The sequence below is a fragment of the Anser brachyrhynchus genome (genome assembly GCF_964034855.1).
Source record: "Anser brachyrhynchus genome assembly, chromosome: 11".
Lineage (NCBI taxonomy): Eukaryota > Metazoa > Chordata > Aves > Anseriformes > Anatidae > Anser > Anser brachyrhynchus.
The window spans coordinates 4,261,474-4,282,413 of NC_137706.1; the positions used below are offsets into that span (position 1 = coordinate 4,261,474).

The window sequence follows — 20,940 nt, forward strand, 5'->3', positions numbered from 1 at the left end:
GGCTCAGCGTCTTGCCCTGGTGGCTCAGCATCTTGCCGTAGGGACAGGGAACTGAGAGGTGGAAGAGAATAGACACTTTGTACATTGAGGGTGAGGCACCAGTAGCTCAGTGCGTAGCAACTTCCCCTTCTTTGTCATTCTCCGTATCAGGAAGCAGCACGTAGCCGCAGCAGTGTGCTCCTTAGCATCGTAGTGGGCAAGGACACCACATAGCCATAAGTGTGCTCTTTCGTGGTCTTAATTATTTCAAGGTAATTACAGGGAGAGAAAGGATAATCTGTCTCAAAACCGCTGTTCCATGTATTAGTTCTGCGTTTTGTTCCCCACAACTGTCTCCTTTGGCTGTGACTCCCCTGGTCCCCAGGGGCTGTGCCGCTGCTGCCAGATGCCCGGAGCTGCAGGAGCGCGGGGTGCGGGTGCACCCGGGGGCGCAGGGCCGTGCGGCTCGCGGCGTTCCCGTGGGGCAGGTCCCGGAAGAGCCGAAGCATCCCAAATGCTGAAGTCCGAACCCAGGAGCGTAAATCGCCCGCTCGGTGCCGGCTGCCTCCGGCGCCCCACGCTCGCCTCCCTGCCGGCCCTCGCGGGCCGAGCGCTCGGCGGCGGGTACCGGAGCCTTAACCCCCGTGCCAGCCCCCCCGGGACTTCCTCCCAGGCGAGGGAATCGCCCGTGCGGCTCGGTAGCCGAGCGGCCGCCGCTCCGGGCCCGCCCCGCTCGGGGCAGCCGCTGCGCAGCCCGGCCCCTGCGGCCGCCCGCGGCGGGGTGCGCGGGGCGGAGCGGCGCCGCCGGCCAAAGGCAGCCGCAGTCAGCGCCAGCGCGGCGGCCCGCGGGGATGCTGCGCTACAGCTCCGGGCTCACCGTCACCGCCACCACCCCCAGGAGGCCGGGCGGGGACAGCGGCCGCGCCCGGCGGAAGGTGCGCGGGGCAGCGCGGGGGAACGGCGGGAGGTCCCGCGGGGCGAAGCGGCGGTCTCGCCCCCCGGCTCCGTCCCCTTTGGGGTTGCCAGCGGAGTGCTTTGCTTGCTCTTCACCTCCTCGTTTGCAGGGTTTTCACGCGGAGCTCGCGGAAACATCTTCTTGCGCGGCTTTGCTAGGGCTGCGGTAGGTGCCGGGAAGGGCAGAGCCTTTAGAGCGTCCTGCTGGGCTTTTGTTAGCGCTAGTCCGTCCCTGGCCGTTCTGGAAACCTGTGGGGAAGCTGGGCATGTGTTAGAGACTCTTTTCGTCTTGAAACGCGTCTTCCTATTTACAGCGGAGAACTTGCCCACCAAGACTTCCTATCACGAGGAAGCTTACAGTAATGATTTAGATGGTAAAGGTCATTTCTGTTAAAATCAGTTCACCAGATACAGAAATACAATTTACTAACTTGCTTTTTGTAAGTTTCGTAACTGAGATAAATAACACTGATGAATTGATCTGCTGGGAATCGTGTCTAAAAAGTTGTTAAAACTCTGGCAGATATGCCAGCAGTGTCTCTGCAGCCACCCTTCTCTAAATAGTCCCTTCGCGCTGCAGTAGCCACACTTATCACTGGGGCTGCATGTTGTATGGGTGCAGAAATAAATCAACAAAATCAAATGGCAAGCTCGTTCTTCCAAAGAATTCCAATTTTGTGATCATGATGCAGCTTGAAATATTTAGACATGGGTTTGACACTCCAAAAATTTGAGTTTCTTAGGGATGATAAAAACTTAAGTAAACTGGTAAAATCTAATTTGCAAATGAAAGCCTGTCACATTCCTGCATGCCTGTGGTCACAGGAAAAGTGTCCTTTAATTGTGGTGATGTGGGGAGTCTCACAGTGGAGTTTTCATAAATGAAGCAGAGTTAAAATCAGTAGATAAATGCCCAGAGAAAGTACTTTCTTCTCTGCTTTTTAAGACCGACTGGAATTAAAAACCTGCTTTATTTTTGCTCTCACCTTCAAAACTCTAAAACTAATATCTGGTTTTAGGCAAAGGAAGTGATTTTTGGTCATTGAAAATAGATTCTGGTATTGTTAAGTCCAAAGTTGAAGTTAGATCAATACTGAACCACATCTTCCTTTTTGGGGATACTGTAAAAATCTTAAATTGGGACTGGTTGTTAATAGAGCAGCTTCTATTTTTCTAGTGCTATGCTAGTAACCTTAATTATTCTATCAAACCAATGCTCGTTATTTCAACATTAGCTTTGCAGTTATTTCAGTACATAGTTAACTATGATCAATCCCATTTTGGTTTTTGGAAAAAGGGGAGAAGAGTCTGAAGAACATTGCTAAAAGTGAATCTGTCATCTGTATTTATCTGAAGTTGCACCCTAGTGCTTTGAGTAGGATGGTAAACATGAATGTGGATTGTGGATCTGGGCCATGAATTTTTAACATTTTTAACTAACCTAGATTGGCTTTTTCTTAAGTGCCGTATTGCAGCACCTGTCACTTATGCTGTCCCACTAGCTTCTTAGAAATTGTATAAAAGACTATGTCTTCACCTGTTAACTTCTAGTGCAGTCAGCAAACTTTTGCTGTTTGGTGTTGTGGTGGGGTGAACCTTCCAGTCTTTTTTTTCCTGTCTGCATATTCATTTTGCAAATGATGTCAGATGCGCTTTGGAAATACTGCTTGTGGGTTGCTGGTGTCAAAAGCCAGGAGTGAGCATAAAATGCCAGCACGATGAAAATTATGTTGTTAGCTTGTCAAAGCTACTGATGCTGTAAACCAAACTAAAATTTGATAGTCTAGGAAACTTGATGCTTGCACGCGTTCTATTTTTTTTTTAAAGTTGTGCTCACAAAGTTGCAATGTTGGTGACATAAAGGTAGGGTGAAAGCCACATCTGTCCCTCCATTTTTCATCACTTGTTCTTACTGTCAGTTACCAGTTGAAGGAAGTTGAATCACAGCTTTTTCCCTGCTAGTGGAGTTCTCTTTCATTCTCCTCCTGGGTTTCTCCCTACAAAACCCAATTGTTTCTGTAAATTACTGCTTCATCCTCAGTTGCACATTATTCTTCCACTGTTTGGCACTGAGTTGAGGCTCTTCCTGTTTGGATTTCATTTCCATTTTAAGGCATCGCTACAGCCATGTCTTACTGTTAGGGGAGGGCTAGCTGTGATTTCCATGTGAACCTGCTCATTCATTTGGTCATGTAAACTTGGCAACAAATGGTAGAGGAAACACTATATAGCAAGAACACTATAGACACAATATCCATTGCTTCTGAAAGTTGAAGGGAAGTGTTGCCTGTTCCCTTCTAATCTCCGTAGTGTTGTTGAATTTCAACAGATTGGTCTGTAGTTCTGTCCTTAGGTAGAGTACATCATCTGTGGTCCAGGAGTAGGAGGAGTGAATTTATACATTTGCTGCTTTTTCCCCAGGGATGCCATGGAAGGGCTATTGTTATAAACAGTGACAAGAGTACAGCCTATATAAGGTTGTCCTAGGGAGGAATTCAAAACTGGGAGGTACTTTGCCACTGCCGCACAAGCCCTGCTGGGTGTGACTTCAAGCCCGGAATTCTCAGATGTCTGCTAATGCCACCCTCTGCTTGGTACTTTTGTGCAGCAGGCTGCAAAGTGAAGCATTAAATCTTCATTTTGTGTCAGAAACACTGCTGAAAATATGATACTTGTTCGAGGTGTTTTAATAATTAGGAGCTAGCTTGGAAAAAAAGAAAATGGAAAAGGAATAAAAATGTGCTTCAGGGAGTTAATAAGAAGGCAGTCTGAAAAGAAAAGGGCAAGAAAAATAGTTTGAATGATGATAACCCTTTGTAGAGTGCTCCTAGTCACAACAAGTTCTTGCTACTGCCTTATATTTCCAAGCTAGTTGTTACAACTTGCTTGTTCTCTGTACTGGGCTTCTGTGGTTTCCTTCATGGTAACCTTGTAACACACAAATCGCTGTAATGTGACAGGCAGTCATGATTCACTAACTGGTGTACACGCACGGGAAAAATTGTTTATTTACAATCACTGCACTGTGAATCTATAAATGTGTTGGCTATAATTAGTCCTATACTGACTAACAGGCAATCCATTTGCCAGCTTCAGAGAACATTATACAACTTCATTTCTCCTCACATTGAGTTGCCAGTCATTATCTTTTTCTGTTTCTTTGAGGGTATTTCTCATGTTTTATCCTAACAATCCTTTCATTTCTTTTAACCCAATTTTCTTTCATTGAAATCACTGTAAGGAAAATTTGGCCTCATCTGTCGCTTCCTGCACAGCACAGCACAAATTCAGTCCTATTTCCTATTTATGAGTCTGGTCTTTCTTTGTTTGCCTACATGGAAGAATGCCAGACTCTCCCTTTTTGTTGTCAACACTCATGTTTTAGAGGAAAAAGCCCTGCTAAGCTAATAGGAAGAAAGAGCAAGGGGAAATTTAAATAGGTGAGAGAACATGGTATTAGTTACTATATGAATCAATGAGCTCCAATGTTGGGGAGTTTATTATTAATATATCTTGATAATTTAGTTGTAAGCAGGAAGTACTTCCTGCTTCTGTGGCTAAGGGAAGAATGGTATTCTCTTCTCAGCACACTCAGTCAGTGTCTAAAGCCAGTGTGCAAGGACTCATCATTTTTAAATGTGTTTCTTTGTTTCAGAATTCTTTGGGAAATATGAAAGCATAACCAACCCACTTTTATGCTAAGCTTTGTTTCTTCTGTTGCTTTCTATGAGGCTCCTTGTTACAGAGTTGATAGCATACAGCTGAATGATGAATTAACAGTGAGGAACCCTCTGCACAAAAAAGTAGCCTCCACATGTAACCTGCTGAAGAGTAGGTTATATTTCACATTGGTCTTGTTTGGGACATTTTTGTTTCCCCAGCAATAGGATGACTTTTCTGAAGTCAGGTAGGAAACAAGACTTATTAAATTTTCTGTGACGCATTTTTACATTTAGCATTTATAAGCAGCTTTGTATGTAACACATTTCAATAATTTCTGTTTGAATTCAGTGGAATTCCAATAATGAAGTATCCTAGAATCAAATATTTTTATGTGTACTGAACAAAAAAGGGGCATCCACTCCAGAATGCACTTTTTGTTTCTAAATAATTCCTTTTGAAGATTAAAAGTATGCCAAATCTGCAAACAAAGCTGAGAAACTAGGAAATTACGTTCAGTGCTCTGATATCTCAGCTCTCAATGTCATTTATGAGTACATAAGAACATGTTGTTGATTAAAATGGATTTTTGCTATTTCAGGTATGTAATTATGGGGATGCCCTTGAATTATTTCTCACCAGCTAAAAAAAAAAACAACTCTAGCCTTTAACAAATAACTTTTTTCTTTGTCAGCTATGTGACAGAAGGTAGAAAATAGTAAATGAAAACCCGAAAGTTAGTACAGTTCATTTTGCAAAACAAGTTATTAAAATTAATTTTTTGTAACTCTTAAAACTAAAAGCAAACTTCTGTTTTTCTTTCAGATGAATGTTTGTAGATTACGCTTAACAGTGCCACCTGATGAAGGCTCACAGCCTGAACAGGGAGCAAAGGAACCCGAAAGAAAGAAAAACGTAAGTTTTAACAATCAAAGTTAAAAGCTGTGTAAACGGGGAGTAAATACAGACATCCACAGAAGCTGATCTTAGTTGTTTTGGGAACCAGATCATCTGGGAATGCTGAAGAACATACGGAAGCTGAGCAAGTCAGCTGTGAGCTTTGAGCCTGAGTTGGGGACAGGAAAACTGCATATAAAACAGAAGGACTTTGAAGGTGATGTGTGACTGAGGTACTTTTAAGACTTGGTTCTTTAATATTTATATAGCAGGAAGCGTAGGAAACTGCTGTCAACAAGCAGGGTCTTGTGTTAAGCAGGATCTTGATCCTAGACTGAATGCTGTTTCACATAAGCTTAACAGTGTACAAGATTTGGTCCTTAACATGTAGGGGAGCTGGGGCTTGGATGCTCTGCTGTGTCAGCTGATTTTGGTAATGAGTGGTATACTAATAAGAAATATAAGAAAAAGAATTCAAGATTGTTTTGAAGTGAAAGTGATTTGAAGGTCGTGTATGTAGAAGGGTTTAGAAGGGCAATTCTTCATAGAAGCAAGTAGTATACACACAAAAAATCTTCCAGCTGCTTTGGTACAGAATTTGTTCTCCAAGAGCTGTTTCAGAGCAATAGATGATGTTTAATTTGTCTTGTTTAACCAGTAAAATGTCTGAATAGCAATATGACAATAAGAAGTAATACAACAATAGGATTTCTTTGAAATAATTTCTTAGTGGTACTCAGAAGCAAAAGTAACAGTAAAATGAATCAGAAAGAAACATTTTAAATCAATAAAAACAAATGCAAAGTAATATGGTCAAAATAAAGAGTCATTATCGGATATTTGTGTACGCACTCAGATCTTCATACAGTGCTCTGGCAAAGTAATAGGTCCTTGAGGATCTTTAGATGTTATTTACAGAATGAAGTAAAAAGGCCTTCATGCAAACTACATTTAGGCCACCAATAAATTGTGATAATTAATTTTGTACAGAGGTGTTTAGTTGCAGCGATTAGAGTATCTTTGCCCACCACTTAGAGTTCTCTGTCAGTTTGTATCTGATTGCAGAAACCCTTAGTCTAGCTTAAGCATATGCGTCTGTTGCCCTAAGAGCAATACAAGTTTGTTTTTGAGGAGGATAGAAATTGACTCATGACTTACTCACTTTACTGTGCTGAGTAGTGTAATAATGAGAAAGAAGTGTAATTGATTAGGGCTTGGACAATCCTTGGGCACTTTCTTATGTGACTTATTTTTTTTTTCTCTGTGAGACTCTGTGTTTAATGAGAACTGTATTGTAATTATTGTATTAATATAAATAAATCCAAGTGGGTTTTATATCAAAGAATGTTAAGAAGATATGAAAGATAATAAATACGCTATTTGGCTCATGCTACATTCCAGTATACTGCACGGTGGTTTTTAGGAGATGGGTCCTTTTAGATGAGAACAAAAGTGTTATATATAGTTCAATTATTGCATATTCTGAGTAATTTTCTGAAGTTTAGTACTTATACAAAAGTGTGCATAAAGAAAGCCTTCAGAACCAGATGGGATCTAATTATTCAGTGTCATATCAATTAAAAAATACAGAGTAATTATGCCATGTACTTATGTTTTACATATTTTATAAACTCTATAACCATACGGTGTAGAAGCAGCCACAATAAATCACGATTATGAACTGTTTTTTCTCATGCCTCTGAAACAAGACAGTAATTTATTACCTGTAGATTTTTATTGTCTATGCAATGTATTGCTTTATATATTTGAATTAGTTACACAGTAACTTACAGTGCACACAAGATTCCTGACTAGTCATACTGTGATAGTTTTATCTTACTTCAAACTTGATTAAAAAAAAAAATCAACAAAAAAAATCTTCTGAAAGCAATGATCAGATATCTCTGCTGATCCACCCATGTTCAACTGACTCTCTTAATAAAGCACTATGAGAATAAGGAATTTTACAAATATTAGATAATCCTCACACAGTTCTATGAGAACTATGTCCCTCTTTTGGAAATAAGGATAATAAAAAAAATTAGAGAACTGCTCAGTTTTCTGCTTTATGCTTTACAATTTAATGTCAAAAAATACAGCTTCACCAAGATTCAAACTGAACAGCAGGACTCGTTGGAAGCTAGAGTTCTGTTCTGTCTTTAAATGTTGGGTATTAAGAAAATAAATGTAAAGGAAAAACTTTTGGAAAATGTTTTTGATATTTACAAAGCACTAGTGTGACTTACGCAAATAAACTCCATAACCTGTGGGATCACCCAGTCTTTGCTGGAGTGCTCAGAGAGATCAGGCAGTTTGCGCTTGGCTGCTGGGCACTCGCCTGTTCTGGCAGGCCAAGTGCTGGAGAGAGAGAGAGACTCTTCCCTGACTCAGCCTGCTGCTGATGAGGAAGGAGAGCAGAGACCTTGCTGTGTCACAGGGAATGCCAGAAAACTATAAATACACCATGGCGTGACATTTGGTTGTAATCTTCTCTTTCTAATCTTTCATTGGAAGGAGGTGATTTTGAGCTGCCCTGATGTGACACTGTGGTGGCTCACTGGTGCATATTTGTTAATCTTCTATACTTCCTGGGACTAGATACCATTAGGAGATGTGTCAGTTACAAAATCAGCTAGTGAACTGTACAGAAGGTCTTGCTAGCGGTGATTCTGCCAGTACCTTGTTTTGGAGCTCACTGTCAGTTCAGAACTGATTCTTCATTGGTTATGTTAGTAGATGTTAACTTGGCCTTTTTCATTGTAGTGCAAGTTTAGTCCAAGATATATGCTGTATTTCCTTAAACCTATATCAGTACATTATGTTTCTAGGTTGACTTATTTATTGCTATACTACTAGTAAATAAAAATGAACCAGTGCATGAGATTAAAAGGAAGTGACGGAGCTGGGCAGTTCTGTTGCAAGAAAATTACTGCCGGCATTAATGCAGCAGGATGGCCTCTCCCTGTCTTCTGTGAAAGGCTGGCGGATAAGTACACGGTTAGAGGATGATCTCTAAAAATGGAGGAAGAGAGAGCTTGTGCTTGTATTTGTCAGGCCAGATTTCTGTGTTCCTATTTAGGCTGTGATACCTTGAAAGAAATATGTGAGATTTGAAGACACCAGTACAGGTTTGTTGGTTGGTTTGCTTTTTAGTGGTGAAAAGCTTACTGCTAAATATCTCTGAATTGTTGTACTTCAGATAGAATATCTGAAACTATCATAATTTTGTTGTATTTCTTCTGTTAACGTTAGACAATGGATGAAAGTGGTGTGAGGCTGCTTAGTTCACCATGAAGTACAATGGAATATTGTGCTGGTCAGATTGTATGCAAAATCTGTGTGTCCTGAGGCCTGTATTGTCTTGCATAATAAAGAGCTACTAGACAATTGTATTGTCTCTGTTTGGGCCTGGGCTTATTTTTATCCATCTATCCCTTTCTTCGCTGTCATGCCTAAATTTGGAAGTGTCATTGAAAGCTGCAGTTAGATATTTGAGGGCAGAATATTGAGATATGTATAGAGAGATTTGTTTGTTTCTTTGTTTGTTTGGACACATTGACAAGATAATGAAAAATAAAAATTTGTCTCACTTTCCTGTTTCTGTGGCTTTCAACAGAGTTCGAACAGCATTTAATCTTAACTGTTATTGGTACTTTGGCTGTGTATATGCTCAAACTCCTTAATTTACGTTTTTAAATCATCACATCCTAGAGGTGAAACCCTTTTTGCTTCTTGCGTAGGAATACAAAAGCAGAGTAAACATTTTTCTCCCAGCAAAAATGTAGGCTGTAAGGAAGCCAGAAGGAGAATTTGCTCCAGTGTATTATGCAGAACACCAAGCAGAAACTTGTGTCAGGGCTGGATCAAAGAACATGAGTGCAATGAACATGAGGCTGTTGTGCACTTTGAATCTAGGACAGTGCCTATTTTCTCTGCTGATCTGTGGCTGCCAGCCCACTCCTAGCAGCATAGCACGAGTTGTGACATAACAAATGTAGTTCACCTGTTACAGGTGGCTGCTTCTCAGCCTCTCCAGCACAAATTCATTGTTTTTGGAAATGCTGTTTAAGCAACTCCTTCATTAAAAATAGCACTACATGAAGACCACAGAAAGAGTTCCACTGACCTCTGTGATTACTACTGTGTTTGTTGTATTTTATTTTCTTAGCATATAAATGCTGGTGTTCTGGGTACAGATTTCTTTGATTAGATGTGACTTTGTGTAATGCCTGTTACTTCTGTTTTATGAGGCAGGCACCTAAATTCTAAAAAAAATCAGAGTTTAAAAGTTGGAATGTGTTCAGTGATGCTTCTGATTTAGCATCAATGAGTTTAAGAACACTCGTGTCTATGTCTTGGCATATTTTCCATATTTTAATACTATTTATATATGAAACATCCCTAAATGTAACATGAGTTCCATGCGCTGTAGGGGAATATGAAGAAATATGAAAACATTGCTGCGTTTTGTAAGAGCACAGTAACTTTGCTTGGTGAACTCAGTATTGTAAATTTGTCACTTTACTCGACAGGAAATATGTAACCTAAGTAACGATATGAATGCTCTTGTTCTTTGTATACACAGTGAACACACAAAAGATAACTGGATATTTCAGAACCCCCCCTGGAATGCAGCAGATGAGGAAAAGATAAAGCCTTACCTAACTAATTTAGTTGTAGGTTTAAAGAAAAGTTTTCAGGTGGTGCTGATAAACAGAAGATCACAGTGAATTTTCGAGACCATGTGTGTACTATCTCTGAAATTGTGCAGATTATTATATGAAATGTCGTTTTTCCTCAAAATAAGATACCTCATCTATGCTTCTGCTTCCAACTTCTGGGCAGTGAGAAAGTATGAAGCATGGGGGTACCTGACTTGCATTTAAAAAGTTGATGGAGACAGATTTGGAAGAAGTCACCCCTCAGTGTTATTTACATAATGCTAATAAAACTATGGCGGTACAAAAAGCAGCTCACAAATCATATTTAAATATGAGTCTATTTTTATAGTATCTTTGCTTTATATTACATTACGTGCTGCTTGTGCTACTTCCTTGGACATAGACATAAACAGGATGTATGGCAATTATCAAGACTTTTGCAACCTTGGGGTGTCGGCTCCTGTGTTAAATAATTATTAATTAAGTAAACACAGTCTGCTTTTCATTAAGACATGCTGTGTGATGCTGCCAACTGCAACATGACTATTGCTACAACTTAGCCAAAGCATGTTCCTGGAAGCTGCTATAGTATTCATGTACAGCAACATGATGTGTTGTTGCTGTTAACTTGGATTGTCATATAATTGACTGTAGCCACAAAAAAATATTCATGAGTTTCTTGAGTTTCGTCTGCCTTTTCAGATAAGCATGTCATATTAGAAGGGGTTTTCAGCACATTTTGGGGCAACAAATTGCACTTAGAAAAGGTCTTGTTCCAGTGCTATCAAGTGCATAGGCAGGTAGGGAGTAAGAGCTTCCCTGTACTCTGGAGTTGGCTGATATTCTGACCTTAAACAGCTGGAAACCTTCCAGCTTTATGTACTTTTCTGGTTAACTTTACAGTATCTACTTGCTTCTAAATACTTGCATGTATTTATTTATTCTGTTATCATCACTGAGATGCCTCACTGCAGATCAAAGTAGAGAGAGGCGAGGACCTTGTCAGAAAAATATGAGTAGTGAGAGTGGATATGTATGGGAGACAGAGGAAAACAACGAGAAGTTAAAGCAATATCCTGTGTTGTAAATAGCACATAGTAGAACTGGAACACCCAACAGATGATGGAGATTCTTTTTAATCTTCTGAAAGAGAAATGACAAAGACATTTTGGGAGGCTTGTGCAGATATAGACTAGAGACAAGTGTATTATTATTGCTGGAGAAGTGAAACCAGTCTGGCTTTGTGCATATTTATGATGCTCATTGTGTGCCCATTACGATGTAAATTTAAGTCTGTTCATCTGTGAAATATTTAAGTGTCATGGGTGATTCTCTGGCTGCAAACCTAGTGGTCTGAATCTGCTGGTCTTTGCTAGAGGGGGAAGAACCTTTAAAGCGTTCCTTAGGAATCTGTTTATGATGTTCAAAAAATAAGGAACTTGATCATAATCTTCATGCAGAACTCTGCCAATATTACTTTAAACAATTCTGCTAATGTTTTAGAGGCACGAAGGGTCTTAGTAGTTGCTGATACTCAGCTGTTCACCTCATAAAAAATGAATGAGAGTTGGTAAAGGGTATGGATTTATAAATTCAATGTCTGGGGCCTTAGTAACTTCTAAGCAATCGAAGTGATTACTCATCTGGTTCTCTGGAAGATGGAAAATTGTATGTAATCCCTTTATCCAGATGCAGGGGAGGAGCTGAGATGAAACTATCAAAGAAACTGTACAACCCTGGAAGTAAACAGACACTAAAGTTTTGAGTCATGTCCCCATCTAGTTCCTGTGTTCTTTACTCTCAAAAAATCAGCTCTAGGTTTTTTGTTTGTATGCATCCAAAGTAGAAAAAAAGAGGTACTTATGTAACTTTTGGTTATCAGGATATGAAGCTTTGCATATAGTGTTTTCAAACTGCAGAATTATATCTGTTATTGGTAGGACTGGTGGCCCAATATTTTTCCACTAGGTGTTTCTAACCGATTCATTTTAAATGATTACTTGTAGCCTTGTTGTTCTTTGCCTGAAACTGTCTTTATCAGGTGTCTGCTCCAGGATTGTTCCCCTCCCAGCCCCGCATGCACACATACAGAGTTTCAGCAAAATAGTTAAGCCATCAATGATACGGTAAAGGTTTTCCAATGTTGAGAAAACCAGTCAGTGCCATGCAGAAGGGACACGCCTTTCTTTTTTATCATGTATAACAGATGTCCATCTTTAACCATTTCTTTTAATCCAAATAGATTTTCCTGTTCATTTTTACCCTACCCAAAGAAATATTTATCCTTACATTTCCACTGTAGTTGTGTTGGTTTGGCTGCTAAAAATTGAAGGAGCTACTGCTTGAGAATGCAGATACCACCATTGGCCTTTGTCATAGTAAGAACTGCAGACTAGCTGGGGTGCAGTTTCATGTGGATACAAGATGATGAGTTTCATCTCTTCCTGCTTCTGTTTGGTGTCAAATACAGCATTTAGATGCTCCTTAGATTTACTAAAGACTCTCAAAGTCTGTAGGTTTTCATACTGTATCATTACTGAACAACAAAGCAAAAACAAATATATTCAAACGCCAATGTTGCAAATATTATCAGATTTATCCACATCCTGGGAAATCTTTTGTGAGAAAGGAAGTTTAGTGAAATTACCCGTAAGTAATTTATCTCTATCACTGGCCTTTAAAAGGCAATGTGCAAAATTACATAGTAACAGCTGTTTTTTGTTTGTTTGTTTTGTTTTGTTTTTTCAAGATTGTATCTTTCTAACTTTATATTCACAAAGAATCATTCATTTTAGGTTCCCAATTTGCAAACATCCAAAGTTAGGTGATATTATTTTTCCCCCCAGTTTAAAAAGCCATAACATGGATGTTTTCATCTGAGCTAGTTGTTTAAATTCTTCATAAACAAGAAGATAAATTAGTACTTATGGAGCCTGACTTATTTCAGGTGATTGCTACAGAAGTATATTTCTCTGTGTTGATTAGAAGGGAGGCTAGGTGAGTAGTCAGGATGGGTGGTTACATCTCATCTTGCAGATATTTATTTACATGCTGAGGGAAATGATTCCTACTGTTTGTATGAATATTTTTCTTACCTATATTGATGAGATGAATAAGAGGAGTCTGTTGTAAAGAGCACCTTAAAATAAAACATTTATCACAAGTATGTTTCTATAAATTTCTGCAGATTGTCAAAATAACAAATGTAGGCACTTTAAAGCTGCCAATCAAGTAACTATCAAGATCTGTGCTTGAAGTTATGTCCTCCTATAATAGTTCATAACACAGAAACACTCATGTGGATGCTGTGTTTCATAACATTGTTTTGGCTCTTACAGTGTCAGTTCTACAATTTCCGGAAGAGATATGCAATACTGAAATGGATGTTTGATTACTTTGGAGAATTTTGGAGAATTTGCTAGAATGCAAACTAAAATCCTAGATTGTTTATCTACAAGATAAAATGATATTTTCTGTGCTCTGTGTAAGAGCTCAGAAGTTGCAATATCAGTTTCATCTGAGAACTCTCTAAATAATTTTATTAAACTTGTGAATTTTGATATATTGCACAGCAGGGACTTTGCAGAGGGCAGAAGGGAACTCTGTCTTTTCAAGAATTTAAAGGGAAACTGTGAGAGCTAATAATGCTCTAGAAGAATGCAGAAAAGTAGCATGTAAGTTTTCTCTCTCCTATGCCTCCATCTCTTCTTGCACTAATCCAATCTGTTGCTCCTGACTGTACATATACCACTTCTATTAAAGTCAATGGAAATTAGACATCTGTATCATCTGTGTCAATTATGAACTGATTATTGATCATCCCAAAAGTATGAAGGTTGACAATTTGGCCCCAAAACATTTGGGAACTAGTATTCTTAGGTGCTGCTGTGCTTTCACTCTAGTTGACTGTCTCTCCTGGTCCCATGTTACTGTATTTTAGTTTTGTTTTTAAATTATTCTAGAACTGATTTTAAAATAATTTATTATTTATTTGTTTTTAAGGAGCTCTACCATGTACCAAATGGCATGTCTCCAGGGACACTTTCTCATGGAATGGTGTATGGTGTCGTGCACCGGACTGACAACAATCATAAGAGAGAAATGGTGGTTTATGGCTGGTCAGCTGATCAGCTGAAAGAAGAGATGAATTACATTAAAGAAGTGAGTTATTCTATCAGCTTCAAAATTTGTCAAATATCCCTTCCATTTATTCATGTAGAGCTGTGAGTGTATGTGGGACGACCGACGTCTAGGCCAACACCCAAATTTGAATAAGGAACCCACTCTGAAGTTAAATGCTTGCCTTGTTGGTACTCAAGGTAAAACAAAACAAAAAAAAAAGAAAGAAAAACACCCGTTAGGTACTTGGGAGCTACATGTTTCAGGCTCAAGTCCTCTGTGACAAATGATAGTCCTTAATGCTTGGTGACTGAGGTGAGGGATGCACCTGGACAAGCAATTGGCCAAACAGATCTTGGGGGCCCTGACCTGAAGTCTTCATAATTTCCAATGTGATACAGGAGAATGTATGTAAGCAGACACCTGGAAGGATAAACTCTGTTCTCTTCTGCTTTCCCTTCCCCCATCCCAGTTTTGGAAAGGCTCCTAAATTAGGTGATACACTAAAATCACTTGGGTATGTTTTGGGGCCGTCTTAAAATAGTCAGCCTAATAAGGATGACTTTGTACTATTTTCTTTGTGCATGCTCATTTATCATAATTGGCAGGAGCTCTCCTGAAAGAAAAAAAAAAAAAAGGCATTTATGATGCTGCTCATTTCTGTGCCTGAAACTCACCATCTCTTTGTGTGTCAAACTTTGGCAATAACTCCTTAATTAGCCCAGAGCAAATAATTTGACCTTCTCTTTCTATCCACTGTTGGTCAGTGGCTGTCATCTTACACTGATTCAAGTGCAAGAGAACTGCATTGCTATAAAAGGGAGGAGCACTGAGTTAAGCCAGCAGTGTAAGAGACTGTAATTATGTGTACTCCTAGCATCTGCCCAGTCTTGAGCTATCAGGACTTGTTTTTCTCCTTTATTACTCACAGTTTACCAGCTCCCAGCATTTACACTCTCCAGTTCCTGCACTTGCCAATTAGGATACGTTGCTACTGCTGCGCAGGCAAGGCATGTGACCTGTCTTGGCTGCTCTTTTCCTGCCTACGTAGTTTATCTACCTTGCTGAAGTGCTGCCAGGGGATGGGTGGCTTGGCATACAGCGTGATGCAGCTTCCTAGGTTGCACTGCTTCTGGTACCTGATGCAGGTTGCTTGGACTGGGACCATCTTCCTCTCCTTCGCTGTTCACTTCCAGCTTGTGGCATGGTGGGAAATGGCAGGGCATTTCAACAGCATGTCTTGCATTGTGTTCAGGGTACTGATTCTTTCAGAAAATGTGGGAAAGACCTTTGAAGAGGTGTACTGACCCTTGCACTGCTGTCTTTTAGAGGCTATGTTCAGTTATGCTAATTTGTGAACTTTGGCCTGCCAGATAAGTTCAATCTTTAAAAGTAGAGTCTTAAATAAGAGTTCTCAGCTTGTGCCACGTATTTGCTGACTTAAATAGACCAAAAATGGTGGGCCACATCAGAACTGCTGATCATTTCTTTTGTATCAGTGTCAAACTTAGACCTTGCAGGGGGCATGCACATGTGTAGGGACAGGACAAGGAGGGTTTCCTTCAGAAGTGCAGGAGTCAGCTTCCTTCTGTGTTTCTCATCCCAAAGGGAGCAAGTAGTTGGGAGTAGGCTTGTGCCCACTCCTTGCATAGGTTTGGTGGCCAGTACCCTTCTTTCTGGGAGGGAGTGTGTATACCACAGAGCTTCCAGAAATATCTCCTCTAGATATTTTCCCCTCCTTCCTTCCCCAAGTCTCACTTCGGCTATGCAGAGGTAAGGTAAGCTCACTGCCCTAGATTATCTGCAGCCAGTGTGTGTTCAATTCAGGGCAGGGAGAAAAAAAAAAAAAAAGAATCTGAAATCTGAATTATATAGCTGGAAGGTAGACTGTAGGTGAACATCTAACTAGTGTTTACAATGTGTGCTCTTAAGAAAATTGGTTCTTTGCATGTTTGTAATGGCATGCAAACCCAAGCTGGCTTCTAACATATTTTTTTTTCTTCTACTTTTTGTTTAGAAAGGCAAGACATAATTTACATCCATAGTTCTTAAATAAAATCAAATACTCTTCAGATTTGAAATTATGTTGGTAAATTTATGCTAATATATTGTTTAGTTAATTACGAGCCTAAAAGTCCAAATGCAGTGAAACTAAAGGGTTTATCTTCAAAGGACACTCAGTGAAAACTTAATTAAACACTTTAAATAGAATGAAGGTGTATTAAATCCACGTGTGGATGCTTTTTTGAGAAAGAAAACATTGTATGTTCAAATTAGTTTTAGTTCCATTAGCCATCAAATTAGGTTAGAATGACTTATGGATAATTGAAATTCATTTAAATTATTAATTTACTGGTGTTTAAGTGTGTACAGAGAAGTCTAGAATTACTCAGAGACTTTTATATAGATCATTCCTATGTAGACAGCTTTTAAGACTTAACTTCTTGTCTTAAGTATAAAGTATTGTTGAAAAAAAGTTAGATTAATAATGGCCATTACCAAAAGTAACAATAAAAGATACAGAAGCAAAATATTGTGTCCCAGTATAAACAGTATCATCAGTAAGTTTGATTGATAAGGCATGTGATTTTTCTAACACCAGGTGAGAGCAACTCTGGAAAAAGTAAGAAAGAAAATGTATGGGGAATATGATGAAATGAAACGAAAAATACAACAGCTTACGAATGAACTGAAAGTAAGTATGCATTCAATTGTAGGGAAAGAATAACCATCCCTGTACTATCTAGAGACATTTTTCTCTCCTTTTTTAAAATTTTATTTATTTATTTATTTTATTTTAGAAAAACAGAAATAATATCTCAAACCATTCTGGTTTGTTCTTTAACATGACATATTTACCTTCCTTTATTTATCAACATTTTCCCTCTAGCAAGGTAAAGTAGGACAGGGATGCTTTTGCATATGGAATTAATTGCCTGTTTCTTGGAAATAAAAGAACAATCTTGATAGCGTCACCTGAGTACATGCTCATTCTAGACAATTTAGTAATTATTGGAGGTGTTTGGAGCAGTCATCTGCCAGGTGATTTGAAAAAATATCAATTATATAATTACGAGTAACGTGCAAGTTAAATTTGGTGTAATTTCAACAGACTGTTCTGTTTTACTGACTCTATTGTTTAAACATGATAACAAAAGAAGTAGTAATATTACTGAGTATTAAAGTGCATGGCATTCCTAAAATTACCATTTGGTTCTTAATGGAACCTTTTGATGGTCATTTGATGACCTTTCTTCTGATGTGTGCTTTAGCAATAAAAGCTGCTGCATTCTGTAGAAATACCATTCATCTATTTAAGTTGGGTTCTTTGTTCCAAAAAGTCCCCCTGAAAACCTGCTGTGGAATTTATATTCAATACTGTTATTCACAGCCCTGGTTCAGATGAAGCTTTGACAATTAAACATAGCCTGACTTTTAAGGGTCTGGGACCCTGACTTGTGCCCTTCTGACATTCTTATTTGGAGACTGTTAGTTCCCTGCATGCTGTATTTATGTATACAGATCACAACACAGAACAGAAATCTGTGGCAAGTAGTATACTTAAATAAAATAATAACAATAATAATAATAATAATAATAAAAAAATCACCCCAACTTGAGAGGAAGAAGGAGAGAAAACTGAATTAATTAGTCTTCATGATGCCAGCAAGATATACCCCCGATTGAGTAACATGTAGGCAAATGTGGTGTTGTCTTCTTTGTGGCTGGTCCTTACTGAGTACCAGTGATGATATTCTGTATTTCTGGATCTTCCACTTGACCAGTAAAAATCGTGCATGTGCCTGAAAATCTCTGGGGTTTCTGACCAGCTCTTTCAGAATCTCTAGTTCTGAAGCAAATGTAGTTTACAAAGGATTCCTTCTGACATAAACAGCTCACTGAGACATTCCCCACCATGTTTCTTAATATTTTAGAGTTTCTGAAAGAAAGTACAGGTGTTCTTCTACCTAATAACATATGCTTTTTGATTTGTTTGTTTGTTTGTTTGTTTTTACATCAATGCCATCCTACATGCTATTTGAGGATCCTATTTAAAATCCTTTCTATACTCTTTGCTTCAGCTTTGAACCACTACGCTTTTTTCCCACTAATTTCCAGGACTACTTTTTGTTCATGGAGTTTGTATGAAGTTTGTACTTCAAATACTCAGCCCTGGGCAGTATGTTTCTTCACACAAGTTCTTATCTTGTAACTTTCTTAATCCAGCCAAAGCATTTCTGCTTTTGTTTGTTTGTTTGTTTTACCTGAGCACACATTTGTATAGGGTTAACAGTAACTACTTGGCTTCTGCTCCCTGTGTTGATCTAATCCATGTATGACTTGGTTACTAAACACTAATTGTTGTCCATATCGGTCCCTGGTGTTCTTATGCTTTTATCAAGAAACAAATCTGATTCATCAAAGAATCCAAGTTGGGCTGGCCTCCATTAGTAACCTTTTTTTTTCCTTTTTTATTACTAAATGGTTCATAATAATTTACGTTATTCTGAGTTTGTCTCCTCTTAAATGATGTCATTTTGTGCTTTTATTCCCTCCAGTTTTAAGCATGCATGTGTGTGTATAACAGATGACAAATTTTTGTATAACATAGCTCTCTACTGACTTCTCCTGCCTGCTTCATATTGTTTCATCCTTGAGTCTTCTTGCTGTTGCTTCTTTATGTATCCAGTTAGTCATTTCCTTCTTAATTAAGGCTATTCTACAGTTCACCCAAACCTTTCTAGATCTCTTCGTTTCTTGCATTCTTCTGGTTTTCACCCTGTGACTTTTTATAGTCCACCCACTCTGTCTATATAAGCTTTCTGAACAGACATCTGCCAAGTGTTTTCTTGTCCTTTCAGAAAACAGACAGGTTTTACACTGATTACAGATCAGCAACAAACATAGCTACGTGTGCCTTATTTGTGTTAGCGTATTTGAATTACAAATTTTGTTTGTATGTTTTTGAGGTACAGGGACACAGTTTATGTATTTTAAGCATCCTAGTACTGTGGAAATTAACCATGGGGTCTGTCTATTCTGTAGGTCCCTTTGAAGCAGTAGGTAAACTTGATCATTATTCTATATAAAACTTCTTTTTTTTTTCCTGCTCAGGTGACAAATGCTCATCAGGAATCCTTAGAGAATCATGTGCGAGTGCAGGCTGCAGCCTTAGATAGCTTTAGTGAAATGAACAGCTCCTTGACATCAGCATCAATAGACTTGCAGGTACATTTTAATAGCTGTTTGACAGCTGACAACTTCCTTTTCTGACGTGCATTTAAAAGCGTACATTAAACATGGATAACAAATACAGATTCTAACCCTAAGCTAGTCCATAAAGTATTGTCTTGGATATCTGAGGCATCTAATTTAAGAAACTAAGGAAAAAAATCTGCAACTATTAAAAAAGTGTACAGTCAAGAGACACTGTTCTGCAGCAGACTAATGTCACTAGTCATGTCTTTACAGAATATTGTAAGGTGACAATGTAATTTGTTCTGTATTGTGCAAAACAGAACATCTTCTGTCTTATACCTATCTTCACCAGGTAATAGAAATGGAAGTGGCATGTGTTGATGCTAATAAGTACTTGTGAGGTTGTATATACCTGCAAAATGTAGGGGGAGGGAGAATGCGGAAACGTATTTTCTGTTTTAAAGACTTTCAAATTCCCATGTATCTGAGCTCAACAATTAACGATCCTGTTTTCTTGTATGTCACAGTTTTTCTCACTTTAATGTGTTTAATATGTATAGCGTGACTCTTGGTGAGGAGAAAGGAAGACTGTTGGGAATAACATTTGTACTAAAATGTATCCATATTCCTTTATTTTTTTTATAGTGTTCCAGGACTTGATTTCAATGAATATGTTCCTCATGGAAATTCCTTCTAGGAAACCAAATACAAGAAAAATCAGAATTTTAAATGTTAAAACTTTCAAAACTGTTCATGTTGTGTTGACTAATCATGAATCTCTTAAATGTTTTTTTCTATTCCATAATCTCTTGACTACATTAGCACACTAGATTATTTGTGATTTTTAATATGTGGTTTGCCTCTTTCCTCCAGAAAACTCTAGTGGATGTTACTTTGGAGAACACTGATATAAGGGAACAAATAAGGAATTTAAAACACACACATGAGCAATCTATGGAAAAGCTGAGAGAGAAGCAAAAACAACTGGAAACAGCACAAATTGAAAATCAGTTACTGAAATTAAAGGTACAGTATATAAACTTCCCTGAAGATATTGCACAGTAAGGGCATTTAGGAGCATATTAAATGAATTCCTTGGCCTTATTTGTAAATGATTCTTCATCCATCACACCTTGCTCATTCCCTAGAGCTGTCATATTCCTGTGAAATGGTTCTGTGTTAATAACAAGAATCCCAGCTGGCAGCAGTCAGTCTTTCCATAACATGGGATTACTATCCAGAGATGTTGGCAGGTGGAAGTTCAAACTATTAAAAGGTAATTAGTGTCCATTTCTGTAAGTAAAGGAATTTTATAACTTTACACAGTGCTGTAAGAATGTCTTGATGTTGAGCCTGTTTATATGATATTGCTTAATTTTTAATAGGTAATCAAGTTTTATGAACATACGGTCAGCAGATAAGTGCTGTAGCAGCAAGTGTTTTGGAAAGAGAATTAAGCTATTTCTTTCAG

At 38.6% G+C, this 20,940-nt stretch overlaps 1 protein-coding gene across 1 annotated transcript in view; it reads left to right on the top strand.

Moving 5' to 3' along the window:
- The first annotated feature begins 735 nt into the window (after nucleotides 1-735).
- The window catches only part of LOC308200942 (uncharacterized protein), a 56,643-nt gene continuing 36,438 nt past the window's right edge, over nucleotides 736-20,940 (top strand). Inside the window, exons 1-6 of the mRNA XM_080607561.1 lie at nucleotides 736-914; nucleotides 5,419-5,508; nucleotides 14,154-14,312; nucleotides 16,873-16,965; nucleotides 19,386-19,499; nucleotides 20,343-20,495. Coding sequence (XP_080463687.1) covers nucleotides 831-914; nucleotides 5,419-5,508; nucleotides 14,154-14,312; nucleotides 16,873-16,965; nucleotides 19,386-19,499; nucleotides 20,343-20,495 — 693 coding nt within the window. The 5' untranslated portion in view covers nucleotides 736-830. The remainder of the gene's footprint in view (nucleotides 915-5,418; nucleotides 5,509-14,153; nucleotides 14,313-16,872; nucleotides 16,966-19,385; nucleotides 19,500-20,342; nucleotides 20,496-20,940) is intronic.